Source organism: Dermacentor albipictus, chromosome 7 (genome assembly GCF_038994185.2).
Source record: "Dermacentor albipictus isolate Rhodes 1998 colony chromosome 7, USDA_Dalb.pri_finalv2, whole genome shotgun sequence".
NCBI lineage: Eukaryota > Metazoa > Arthropoda > Arachnida > Ixodida > Ixodidae > Dermacentor > Dermacentor albipictus.
Window position 1 is genome coordinate 10865897 of NC_091827.1, and position 13989 is coordinate 10879885.

General features: G+C 40.7%; 1 protein-coding gene across 2 annotated transcripts in view; it reads right to left on the bottom strand.

Annotated features, from left to right (window-relative positions):
- The window catches only part of Pkc98E (Protein kinase C), a 40293-nt gene that overhangs the window by 14745 nt on the left and 11559 nt on the right, over positions 1-13989 (bottom strand). The window contains exons 5-9 of one of the 2 annotated variants that reach the window (XM_065435088.1): positions 13442-13524; positions 12808-12940; positions 9799-9932; positions 4203-4238; positions 1004-1106 (exon numbers count right to left, since the gene is read on the bottom strand). In XM_065435088.1, the coding sequence (XP_065291160.1) occupies positions 1004-1106; positions 4203-4238; positions 9799-9932; positions 12808-12940; positions 13442-13524 (489 nt within the window). The remainder of the gene's footprint in view (positions 1-1003; positions 1107-4202; positions 4239-9798; positions 9933-12807; positions 12941-13441; positions 13525-13989) is intronic. The other variant, XM_065435089.1, reaches the window with a different exon arrangement.

The window sequence follows — 13989 nt, forward strand, 5'->3', positions numbered from 1 at the left end:
TGCATAGTTGGATTTGCCGAAAATGTGTCATTCTGGCTTCAAATGGCTTTGTGACTTTGCAAACTATCTACTTTGAAGAAAATGTTGCGTTATAAATGCAACATTTTCCATTTTTTTATGCACGTGCCTTAATGCCTTCTGAGTTTAGAAGAATCGGATATATTGGAAATGTAGGCCAATAAAGGCAGATAAAACATAGCAAATGAATCTGCAAGAATGTCCGATGTCACAAGTACAAAGAGACGATTAAATCTACATACTAACCGTCACATTAATGGTAGCCGAACGTTGGCAGCACCAGAGTTCCTGCTAGTAATTTTAGTAGGAAACCCCGTGATCTAAAGGACCATTCTAATATAACAGCACTAAATGTATTTCAAGGGGTCGTGCCTCAAGCAAGTACTTAGAGACCATCAACTAGCACGGCTTCTGTGTCCCATGCTACAAAGGTGCTTTTAACTTTTCTGCTAGAAACTGGTCTCAACATGATAAGTTAATGTTGTACATTGTGCGTTACATTTTTTGTGGGCATTGTGTGTCTGTTGTGTGTCCTGTGCATGTCATTTTGCTTCTCAGTGTTTCCATCTTGTGTAGCATGTTAGGCATGTTGCCATGGGAACCTCTCCAGTTTTTATCAAAAAGCCTCCCTCTCTCCCGAGTTTTGTGCAAAATGCATACTCAACTACAAAATACCAATAATGATAATGAAAACAGACAGAGTAATGGAGCAATAATGAGTCACGAACAGAGGAGGTGAGACACACGAGCGCAAGCAACTGCCTCTTCTATCCATGTCTCGTCCTCACCCTTATTACTCTGTCATTACATACCGACAAGCTCAAACTGCTCTCATCAATAATAACAGGGAGTTTTAAGTTTTGAACGCCCAAAGTTAGGGGACGCAAACAGCCAGGTGTACAAAAGAATGCAAAGACGCTTGGGTGTGGTATTTCTAAAACCCCCTAATGATAGAAAGAGGAAGGAGAGCTGTTCGTCCGCTTACCCGGCACACCCTTCTCCTCATCCGCAGTGGCCGGCAAGGGGGACGTGTGCGATCTTTCAGACACGGACTGCGTCAACTTGTTGGGAGATTCACTGATGGAGGTCTGCGTTGGGACAGCACACACACACACGAGAAAAGAAGAAGAAAAAAGAAAAGATGGACCAGAATTGGCTTATGCTTTGCCATTTGAGTTTTCTTTTTCTTTTTTTTATTTTTCTTTTTAATCCGGTGCATGCTCCCTACAAACCCGCATCTTATTATTCTTGGAAGTGACTGCTAAGACATTGCACAAGTTTTTTTACTAATGTGTATCACATTTTACGTTTAAGTGCAGTGCACTCAGCTAGACTTCCATACATGCCGAACATGCCCGAGTGCATAAATGGTGCACAGGTGATGATGAAATTGATGGCTTGCAAATTGCCCTGAACAAATATACCCCCCTCCCCCTCCCCCCCAAGTTCCTCACCACTGCAACACTTTATACATGAGCTTATCGTTAGGGACCCAGTTTCCCAGTCAGCAGACTAGAAAATCACTACCACCATCCCACATCACATATTCTTTGTCATTATTACAGCTTTTCATAATTGCTGCCAAAATAAACATGAGACACGAACCAAACAGGCAATGCTAACAAATGTTGACCGATGTTTTCACTTCCATGAAAGCTGTAGTGAGCAATGCTTCCACACAGATGCCAAAGATGTCTTTTAAAACTTGTAAACAATGACTCTTTAGTTCCCTGCCTGAACCTTCCTGCTTTTAATTTGAGGAGTACAGCTACCTGACAAGAAAAGGTGTTCATCAACCATCGAGTATACCGATCACTGGCTTCCTACCTTTTTTTTCTTTCCACGTGATAATGTTTAACTACAGAAGCTGAACTATCCTTGTAATCAATGACTAGTTTATGAACAACACACAATTGCAGCTTTTAAAGTGTCCTGTATGTAGAACACAACCATTATGCAACACAAAAGCAGGCAGAACTGAAATAAAGCAATTCATAAAAAAAGAAACGATTGTATCATGTTCTTTCTCCTTTATTAGCCATTTTTAATAAAATGAACAAAAGCAGCCACTAAAGATATAAGCCAATACGACAAGGAGAAGCAATTCTGTATGCCAAGGCTCAATAAGCATAACTCTTGATGTTCAAATAGCAAGAAAAGACAGAAGCAAAGCCAATTTACTCAGAACAACCGAAACTAGAATTTTGTAAAGTACTGTGATACCATCCCACCCCCAATGCAAAAGAAGATACACACCTTACTCCTTTCTCATATTTAGCACTGTTCACTACTGCGGCACTGCTAAGCAGTTAATTCTTAAAACTGCTTTTATTAGAAAGTATGCCCTGTATTTTTAGCGTTTACAAAGTAGAAAGCAAAACAATGTAAAACAAAACAAAGAAAACAAAGTAGAAGCAAAGCATTTTGGGAATTTGTAACTAAAACAATTATGCTAGAGGATATACCATGGAAAGCTTCACATATAAATGAGCAAATTTCCTGTCAATTTACAAGCTGTAACCATAGTTTCAGGTACTCCTTCGCAAACATGTGCTAGGCTGACTTCCATAGTTGTCTATACTGGGTATTCCACGAAGGTATCCCTAATGTTTTCTGGGTATGTTTTGAAGCATAAGAATATTTTTATACCAACTTCTGCAGAGGCTCACAGTGAAATTCATGTTTCAGTAGTGCATACTATTCAAAAGCACTCCAGTGACACATCTTCTTAAACTTTTTCGGGCAATTTATTAAAATTCAGCATTATTGCTAAATTAGGAGTGTCATTCTAGAATCCACAGGCAATTCTATGCATCAAGTGACGTAGTAGTTGGCTCTCAAATACCAAATGTTGCTTAAACAAGAGCACCAGTTTTACCTGACATTTTTTGTCTAAATCACTAATTCATTTAACAAAAAAAAAGCCCGTGTCATTTTCACACAAAAATTTCACACAAAAAGTGGCATTTCACACAAAAGTGGTGTGCTGTTTAATACCGTTGGGATGAAAAAGTTAGGCTTGCTGGTTGTTTGTGACTATGGGTATAGCAAGACAAAAACATGATGGACATGAAAGCATTATGTGCATCTAGTCCTGTCCATCTTGTCTTTCTAGTTCTGCACTACAGTCTTCAATACCATGCTTGTGCACATTACTTGCCTGTTTTGTTCGCAACGAATCTGAAATATGCACTGTCTGCGATAATGCCAGGGAGAGAAGAAAAAAATGTCAATTTCAGTGCAACAGAACAGTGGCGACATCTGGAAGTGTTAGCGCAAAACACATTTGACATGTTTCGCTATTACGGAGGAAAACGTCGCCACTGTTCTGTTTCAGCAAAATCTGCATTTCTCATTTGATGAAGTTCGCTACGATGCATACATACTTCTGGTTCATTCTGGACGGGGAAGGTATTTAGTGCACCTACCAAAGATGCACCGCGAAAAATTGTACCTTTGCGTGAAATGAGACTGCGAATAAGCCAATGATTTAGCTGCAAGAATTTTGTTTACCTGGCACTCTGACATATGCAACATTTATTACACTCCTCGGCAATTACTGATATGAAGAGTTGCTTGAGACACGCTTTTCTAGTCCACTTCCTTCCAATAGATGCTGAAGTTGTTGGATAATGAAATTATAGCTCTGGAATTGTCAGCAAGTTTGGCAAAGGGCAGTGAATTCTTCCACTGAGGAACAATGCTACCCAATACTTGGTGAAGTTGAGAAAGAGACCACAGTTAAGGTGGGATTGTGAACATGGCCATAAGTGTGCCTTATCCATCCCTGACCAGAGAGAGACTTAACCAGGTAAACTAATTAAGTGGAACGTAAAGGCTTCATTTTCAACATCCAGCTGGTCCATTACAAGCTACCGCATCTACCCAAAACAAGCACATGCATATCCGAAGCAATGGCTTCTTTGTCTCAGCGTTCAGGCTTTTGGGCACTATGGTGAGTGCAAAGCTGCTGAAGAACCTCCGAGTGGGTTCTGTGGAGTGTGCTGAAGGGTGACTGTGGAGTGTGCGTTTCATACTGACATCACTCCCTGGGCATTACACAAAAATGAACGCTGCACTGCATGGAGTGCTCAAGAAGTGAGTGAGTGATGTATGTGAAAACTATGGTGGGAGAGCGAGATATAAGAGGTGATACAAAGAGAGATATAAAAAGGGATATGCACCTGGTTATATATCTCTTGGGTGAGGGATATTCCTTGCTGAAGAGTGGACACAAGACAGGGCAGGGTCGAGGCAGGAAGGAAAAAAAATAATAAAAAAGACGAGACGACAATGCTGTGAACGACCAATCGCACACACAATCACACACGGCAAGAAAGCGCAATCTTTGCAGACGAAAAACAAAAACACCCGAGTGTACAATGTATTTGCAAAAAGAAAGAAGAAAGAGAAAGAAAGCAAGGGGAAATAAATCTGAGCGACAGAGAACTCCCTTTAAGAAGAACACGAAAGGACTTTGGAAATCTGTCGGTCTGATCAGAAGATCATCACCTTTACACAGATTCAGTAATTCTATGGGAACTAAACAAAAGCACTCAGACTGTTTGGCTTAACGAAGAATTTGTCTCAGCAGAGTTCATCTTCAAGGGAGTCCGCTATATGTTCTTGAGAAAAAAAATATTAAAAAAACTAAAGCAAAAGGAAGGCCAACTTGCAAACGTGCACCAACAAACATGCATGAACAATAGGCTCCACGAAGGCATTTGCACAGCAAGAAGCCAGCAAACCCACAAAGAGGTGCGGCTGCAGCAAGCGTAAGAACATTGTGTACATGCCGAAATTGGTTAAAATGATGCAAAGCTGTGTAACCCTAAGAGTATGCAGACAGATGCATACTCGGGACATTTGCTCGGTTTCCCACTGATCAACTAGCGTGAGCTACTACCCTACTCGTTAACATAGACTCGCAGCATACAGCAGGCCAAAAGTGAAACGACCACTGCGAACAGGCTTGCGTGGTTAATTTCACTGTCACGACCACCAAATTGCGATTTCTATGCCATTACTATATATATATATATATATATATATATATATATATTTTTTACATTTTTGGCTTTTACAAGAAAAGAAATAAAAAGGTACAGGATCCTACTAATATTCAATTAAAGTTAGTTAACGTGGTTTGACACTGACTGCACCCAGAGATGTCGAGCACTATATTCTGTTCCATACATAGCAGTCAATGCAGTGGAGGCTAGAGAGACTTCTTGCAGTGGCTTCGCTCGCACTTGAATATAACTCGATGTTTTTTTTGTTTTGTTTTTTTACAGCAACTGTGCGCAACTGTTTTTTATGTAGGCTCAGTATTGAATCAAACAAGTTTCAAGCCTTAGAAACAAACACACTGTGGTAAACGGCAGCTAATGTGTTGTTTTAGATCACTTTTATTTTTGTTGTTCTTTTCGGGTTTTTTATTTGCATGCTCACATAAACGAACGACTGATGTATGTATGGAACATAGTATGGTACTTGCAACAGTGCAACATTTTTTCCGATACACAATTCATAAAAACTTTTACATAAGCACAATAGCTGACAATGTATAATCTGCAGTGGCAATCATTACTTGAAGATGCAAGCACAGCAGCACGTCCCGCAAACCAAGGCAAACACGACACAATGTGATCAGGCTTGGGATGGCAATCCAAAATACGAGGAGGTCCAAACGTGAAGGAAGTACATTTGATGTCTAAATTGCATGCACAATAAAGCTGACAAGCATGCAAAAAGTCAGCACACATTAGCAGCACTTTCCAGTGCTACAGCAAAGCACTCAAAGCAAGAGTTGCCTGCCCGCCTACTTTGCATTTCTGCAGCCTAGATCAACTTGCATAGATAAGCCATTTATCTTCGTTAACAATGGGAAGTTTCTTGAACATTCCGTAATTAAGTAACTTATCGAAGGTTCTAAAAGCAATGGCCCCTAGACTGCACAATGCTAGTCATGATGTATAATGACATATGCCTACATTACTTCCACACTGCTACATTGCAATTTATGAACAGACCTGTTGCAAGAAGCAAACTTGCAGTTTTTAAGATGCAGGAAGCATATTTGTGATTATGTTGCTTGCAGGATGCAGAACTGGTAGGAAGCACTATACTCACGAAATGAAATGTGACAGTAAAATTTTAATATAGGGTACCCACTAAGCGCAATTACTAGAGAGTGTGATGTCCTACCCCTATGCGTCTGGTAACCTAAAAGGCGGCATGAACTTTGAACTAAATATAAGAGCCCAAACTACACTGATGTAGCGCAAAATTGGGACACTCGAAATGGAAGTGCTTGTATCAATTAGGCCTAAATTGATGTATTTCAATCCGTGAGGATAGTGAATTCCTCATTCTTGTCAGGCAAGCAGAAGCCTTCATGAGAGCAACTAAGCGGTGAACTGCTGCCCGAGCAAAGTAACAGAAGTTGGAGAGTTACAAAAGGCAATAATAAGCTATGTCGTTTTGGCAAGCAAGGCATGCAGCAATGCAGGAAACAAACATGGCAGTCAAAACTTATGTCAAATCCCACATACTGCAAGACCGACATACACGCCAGAATGTATGCTGGGAACAAGAGACAATGTACAAAACACAAGGAAGATTAAGCAGGCACCCTCACCTAGCTGATTCTAGATTTTTCACCCATGTTCAAGACCAAAAGATAATGCTCTTGGATTTTTGCATCTTTAAAGATCACAACAGAATGGCTCCACTATTTTTCTGGGGCGCATTAAAGCTTATCACTGCACTCAAAACTGGCAGCTCATGTTTGCACAGCAACAGAATCTGTAGGCAGCCTCTTAAGGATAGGTCTCGTTAATTCTTGCATAAATGACAACTTATCAAAGCACATAGCTGAAAGAGAAATAACAGGCCTTCCAAGCCTTCTTCAAAAGTTTAGGAAACCAGATGCGAGCTGGAGCCCCCCCAAAAAAAAACAGCTTTGCACAGTTTACACTGTGGCATGAAGACTCATGAATTTTTAAGCCATCTCGTAAACATACTGCACTATACTGCTTATGTGAGCCACTCATGTCCTTGAAGAAAAGGCATTATTTATTTATTTTTTATTTTATTTTTTAATTATCCATGAAATGCAGAGAAGGAAAGAAAAATGAAAGATAAAGCAATTCATCCTTCCACATAGCTTGCTTGACTATCAAAACCGCATACTCAAAATCTGGCAGATTTTTACAATGGATTGCCAAAATCAAGTGTCTTGATAAGGTGATGTTTGGAAGCCAGAATATTAGATGACAAAAATGAAAAGCATGAACAACATTGGAAACCGTAGAGAGACATGTGCTTTTAATGTTGCGTGATGCAGCCTTCCCTTCCATGTAAGAGGCCTTTCACGAAATAACAAAGAATCTGATGACTGCTTTAAAGATATTACTGAATTTCCATTGTGATAGCAATTATTTTCGATTAAGTAGGTCACACAACTAAGGCATAAGTATCTAGTGCTACAGCAGTGATTAAACTATGTGTCAATCTATGAACACTACCATGAAACCACAAAACATTCATTCTAAGTATTCATTATAACGATTATACATTACCACTATGCATTACCATTAATATAATACTGGAGTAGCAGTGACAAATGGACACACCCATGCAGGTGGCAACATCTTCAAACAAATTTCTACAGATCCCTATTGGCAATGAACCATGTTCTACTTAGTTTCTAGCTTAAAGATGTTGGCACCAACATCTTGTATATTTATCTTTTGATCATCTTTTTTTTTCTTCCTTTGACGAGAAGAGCCATGCAACACAAGAATGTTTTCAACATAATTCAGTTGAAGACTGTGCCACAAGACGTCAAAAGCATTGCTGCTGTTTGGTACTATGCTAACACAAATACGTAAAAAACAGTCTAAAAGTCCATACTGTTGTGCTCTTGTGCGTGATGATAGGCACTTACTTATAATGGAGATCTGTATACAAATTAAGAAAGTTATCCCTTCGTTATTTCAACCCATTCACTGTAGGAGCTCTTTTTAAACATGTTATTCTTGCGTGGTATGACCCTTTGGTACGCCCCGTACAACATGTGTCAGTTATACCATTGTGACCAACTGGTAGATCACAAGTAGTCCACTAAAATTCTGCGCACATAGAGGCTCTTCATGCCAAGCTAAGCCAGGTTCAGCTAAACACACTCACTTACCATGATATTTTACAAGTACATAATGTTTGCTATACAGGACAGACCTACAGTAAATACTAGCTGCTGAACAGCAGACATACCAGCAGATACATGCAATGAATGCACTGTAAGCCGAAGGAACATGTTTACAAACTGGGAGCAGCAGACTAAGGCAGTGCTAACTGTTGCATCATTAAAACAGGTGGAGAGGTTAGCGGTACTTCATTCTCTCCTTCCATTTGCTTTGCCAAGGGTCAGCTGCTTGAAAGGCCGCCCAGAAAGCAGCCCATCAATGAATGAAATTGCTGCTTGGGGCAGGTAGTGCTTAAAAAATTAATTCAAGGCCTCAAAAACATCAAAAAGGATAATGGGGCACCAATGGGGCAGAAAGGACACGGGCCAACCCACACATGCGACATCAGAAACTACTGCAGCCTTTGCACCATCACAGATCTACCACGTTCAGCTGCTCTAAGCACGTCACTAGAATGCAGCAAAAGGCATACTACAAAATGCAAGCACCGCATAGGACAGCTTCTACAGGAGGGGACTTTCCAAGAAAACCCGGGGTGGGCCGCTCGCAACCCATGCAGCATAACGGCCAATTACATTCCTTTTAAAATTCAAAATAATGTAAATAAATGAAATGTAGTACAAACAGAAGTTCATTAATATTCTCAACATTTGGCAAACACTGCATGAAGGTACTTACAAACACAAGGCAATATGTAGTTGTGTAAATATTAAGAAGAGGGATACACTAATGACATCATAAAAGACCTGGTACTGCACACCTATGGCTAGCTTAGCAGCCACTGACTGATCCATCTTTATGACCAACATATTCATAACAGGGAATAAACGGCCTAACCAACACTTTCTTCTCAGAGGCCCAACAAAAAGAACTTTTAAACTTATAAAAACAACATTTTAAAAGATAGTCATTGGATAAGATAGACGTTACATTGATTTCATCGCTTGACACGAATGGTGTAGAACATTTTAGAAGGCATGCGGGTCCCAACGTTTAATCTGGAACATTCGATGATTGCTGTATAAAAGCCGACGCGCTTGACCCGCAGATCAGATTTTCGACGATCGCCGACTGTGTTCGCCGCTTTCGTTGTGCTATAAGTGTAGCCTGTTTTGTGGGCACAGGTTCGCCCAATAAAAGCTAGTTTTGTATTCCACCGTACTGCTTCTTTCTTCGCCGTCACCACCACGTGACAATATCAATGTTAAATTAGAAAACATAGACGCTAGGCTTCTCAGTTGATAACATAAAGTGAAGGGTAAGTGGGGACAGTTTCTTCGCATTCCTGCAACAACTCAGCGATGTAAAAAATTCGGGCAAAGAGTGGCTGAGAGAAGTCGGCCATTATTATTGAATGACAACTGAATAACATCCTTTTCAAAGACAAGGTTCCTTTGGAACTCAAGGGCACATAAGGGCAGGGCCTAGACAACATTTTTTGCTGACTTCGGAGGACGAACTTGTGGTTGAATTGTGACCTTCCATAGCAAATACAAAGTATAAGAAACAAAAACGATACAATTAAACAGACAAAAGAAAAAGGTGAGTTATTGGCATGCGGTCCGCTCACCTTCTTCTTGCGTTTGGTAAGCTTGTCACCGGAGATACCCATGGCGCTGAGGATCTCGGCCATTTGCTTCGGGTTGATGCCGCAGTTGTTGGCAACATTCTTCTGGCAGCGCTTGTGTACATTCATGTTGCATGCTGCAGCAAATTAAGAAAGAACATTCGCCACAACGAACATCAAGAAACTTTTCTGTCTACTTAAACAGACTCACTCTAACAACACACGGTAACATTCAGTACACTTTGCATCATGAAACAGGTAAAAATATAGTGTTAGGCTAGATGGCTCATCGTGGCTTAGCAACGCCACCAAAGAACACGAAGGACGAGCAAAGAGGCGCTTTTAGAGCAAGGAAGCGCCTCACGATTGTCTTGATGTCTCCTTGCTTGTCCTTTGTGACCTTTGGTGCCATTTGCAAGCCTTGGCATTATGAACTCTTGCATTGCCTGTCTTATCAAATAAAGCTGCCGAGTTCTCATAAGCCAACAATGCCAGGTCATAGCTTCAAGTTTCATGGCAGACTCATCTAAAAGTGTACTCTATGAACTGGTGTATGTGGTTTCATGCAGTCCAGCTGTACACCCTCAGTGTGGTGACTACAGTGACTCTAGTATAATGTATTGAGTGATTCGCAGGGCCCGAAGTCCGAAATTAACCCTGGGTCTGTGAGAAGTGCAGTAGTGGAGGGCTCAGGATTAATTCAGACTACCTGTTGTTCTTTAATGTGCACCTAAATCTAGATAAATGACTGCTTTTGCATACCCCCTGCCTCAGAATGCAGTGGCCATGGCTTGAAATCAAATCCGTAACCTTGTGCTCGTCAGCAGCATGCTGTAGACATTGAGACACCACAGCAAGTTGTGTGCAATGGACAAAGGTATAATAGACTTGACGCAAAGCATTGTGCAGTATAGACAGGCTCGAGAAATGCTTCATACGAAAAGTACACTGCCCAAAGCTGTAGCAGCATATAAAAAGACACGAGGGAAAGATATCCAAGTAAGCTTGATTCGTAGACAATGCTTGGCGAGTTGGAAGAGATGAAAAAACAAACTACAGGTGGCAAGCTATCTTAGAATTCCAACACCTCCTCCCCATATAGTCACATAAGTTTTGAGTGCATCTACTTGGTAGTAATTAACTGTAAAGTACTAATTAAAAAGGATCACATTGTACTAAAGAAGGCAGGCTCAACAAAGCAACTTTTGTCAGCTGTTTTCTATGCTAAAGAAAGCTGGGATACACAAGAAATATGTTGGAATCCTAGACATCAGACTAATGCTATCACCAGTGTCAACAAGGTAAGAAATAAATTTGAGCAAAAAAGTTCAGCTCTCATTTACTCTGTTAATAATTGACCTTTTCAAGCCACAGAAATTACTACATCTTTGCATGGTCTTTCGACTTTACCAACAGCTCACGCCACATCACCTATGTGATGCATCCTGAATCTATACATCTTGAGTAAAGACAGCTCCACTTCTGTTCTCGACTCGGCTGCAGTGTTGCCATTGTAGCAATTTTGTTGCTAGATTTAGTGACTTTTTTGTGCTTAGTGACACAATTTTCTATTTAGTGACCGGCGACTTATTTTAGTAACTTGACAGAACAATTAGCAACATTTTAGCGACTCTGAAGTTAGGAAAGTTGCTTCGGAGATGGCCTTCTGGAACACACCTAATTATTCAAAAGCAACATGCAGGTGGCGCCAAAATTGGCACTACGATGCGTCCATAGGCTCTGTGGCCATGATGAAAGAACAATTGCCTTCACATAGGTGGTCTTCACACTGCTTCACAGCACAGTGGACTTCCCGGGATTCACAGTGCACTAGCGAAATGAATTTTTTTTAAATTCTTTACGAAACCAAAATGAATGGGTCTTAACAAACCCGGTTCTGCACTTTCACCAAATATGTTCAATTGGTGAACACTAACAAGAGGTAAAGTAAATAAATTTATCAGAACTTATTGCACTAAATGTTATGTTGAGATTTAGAATGCAGCTGGTGAATAATAATACAGACTGACTGTAAACTAGCGCAGGTACTAGAGAACCTGGGCTCATTCTCGCAAATCTCATGGCTTTTGAACAAATCAATACTGCACAAAGCTTTCGGGTAGATCAAAGAGCAAAAGCACGAAAGTTAACATGCATAAAGGTCATGTAATTGTTATCACCGTGTTATTATCGTGCGTGTTGCTGAATGTAGCTCTCCTTTGAAGAGCACTGAGACACAGAAAACACGCAGGGATAACGTGAACCATGTGGTTTTGCTTGTTAGGAAGATAAGATTACTTGGGATCTTTTGGACTGTGCTGCATTTGTAACCTAACAATATGAAGGTAAATGCTGAATTTCAGCTGTCATTGCCCATTGTTATGTAAGCACATTACTAAAGTAAAAGCCGACAACACACTCCTGGTAAGTACATTCTTTATTCCTAACTGACACAGATCCTAAAGAAACGCGAGACTTTTCGGTATATGGTTTATGCTACTGTAGCTTATAATATACCTGTGTCACAAGGCCATTTTCGATCGTGATCATGCCCGATCCGAATCGAAATTCTGAATTACGATTGGCTCCCTCGCGCAGCTTGCACAAAGGAACCAATCGCGACTGAGAAATTCAATCCGGATAGGCTTGATCGTGATCAAAATTTTACTGTGTGACATCCGTATGTCACACAGTGAAATGGAATTTTGGAATGTGTTCCAAAATGTCTACGTTACTTAAATTTACTCAAAAGCTCCAGCAATAATTTCAGCATCTCTGCAAGGTAACATAGCTGAAATTTACTGACTTTTCTGTCTCACTTTAACGACACACAACAAAAAATTATGGCGACACTGCTTAGCTGTTCCCGTGTTCAACTCCCTCCAGCAACAATGCAGCATACATGGTGTTGGAAGTGGGATCCTAACAAACACCCTGCCAATATGGCTAGCATATTTAAGTGTACAATTATTTCAGGCCTAATGTGATATGTGTAATGGAACAGTGACCTACCTTCACACTGGAGGCCCTGTCGAAACAGTCCATACAGCATGGAACCACAGTGGTCGCAGAAGGTTGGTCGCTTGTAGTTGTGGACGACAAACCGATGTGGGATGTTGATGTTGAACCGGCTGCCCGCTGCCAGCTGCAGAGTTCGTGGAAAGCAACAAACATGTACCGTACAGAAAACACACCACTTTGCCAGTACAGTGAATATAGTTAAACAAAATGCATGTTCACAACATACTTTAATCTCCATGCGTTATTGGTACGAGTGACCATTAACAGCTTAGCACCTTTAGCATGGTGCACAAAACGAAAATAAAACACAGATATGCTGGTAAGAAGAAATGAGCACAGAATTATATACAAACACAGGAGACTACAGAAAGGAAAGGACTACAAATGGTACCTGTTCGAGTGACTCTAGTTAAAATTATTTATAAAAAATTTCCCATTTTGTGTTAGAATAAATGCTAATGTCATGTCAGACTGTATATTATGATGTTGCATCTGAGAGACAAGATGACCCAGTATATAGCAAATGCTACTATGTGGAAAAGAATCGCTGATGTTTGGTGTTGCTAACGTTAGAGGCAAAAAGGTCATTTCAAAGTTTGATGCACAAACTTTACATCTAACTTACCTCATCGTTGGTGCTGTCTTTCATGCCGGGACATTTGGTAACCACGAACTCATGGCATCGCTTGTGAACTACACACGTGCAAACTGCATGGAGAACAAACAGTCACCAGGCATGTTGGCGGTTACTCTTGCCGCTCAACATGTACTGAAGCGATGGTAGCAAGCGACTTGATGCAAGAGCATCAAACAGCAGAACAAAAAGAGATGACAGAAAAAGAAGCGGTTACTTATACTGCATCTGGCAATTGTAAAAGCAACACCCACAACAATAAAGATAGGTGTACACCTGGCACTGAAAAGATGGCTGGAGCTTCTGGGTGCAGGACATTTTCTTCGACATGAAGGCTCCAGAAAGCCAAGCCAGGGGCCGTAGTTCGTAACAACTAATTTCGTTTTCCATTCTTTTCATCCATCATCAATGGCAGTGGTGTAGCTCTAAAGCTGGCTTATCGCTTTTATAGCTGGTATTGGCCTCTCAGCACATGGTACAGCAGCATACAAGTAGAGCCCAAGCCTTTGACGGGGAGCAAAATGAACAGAAAATGGAAT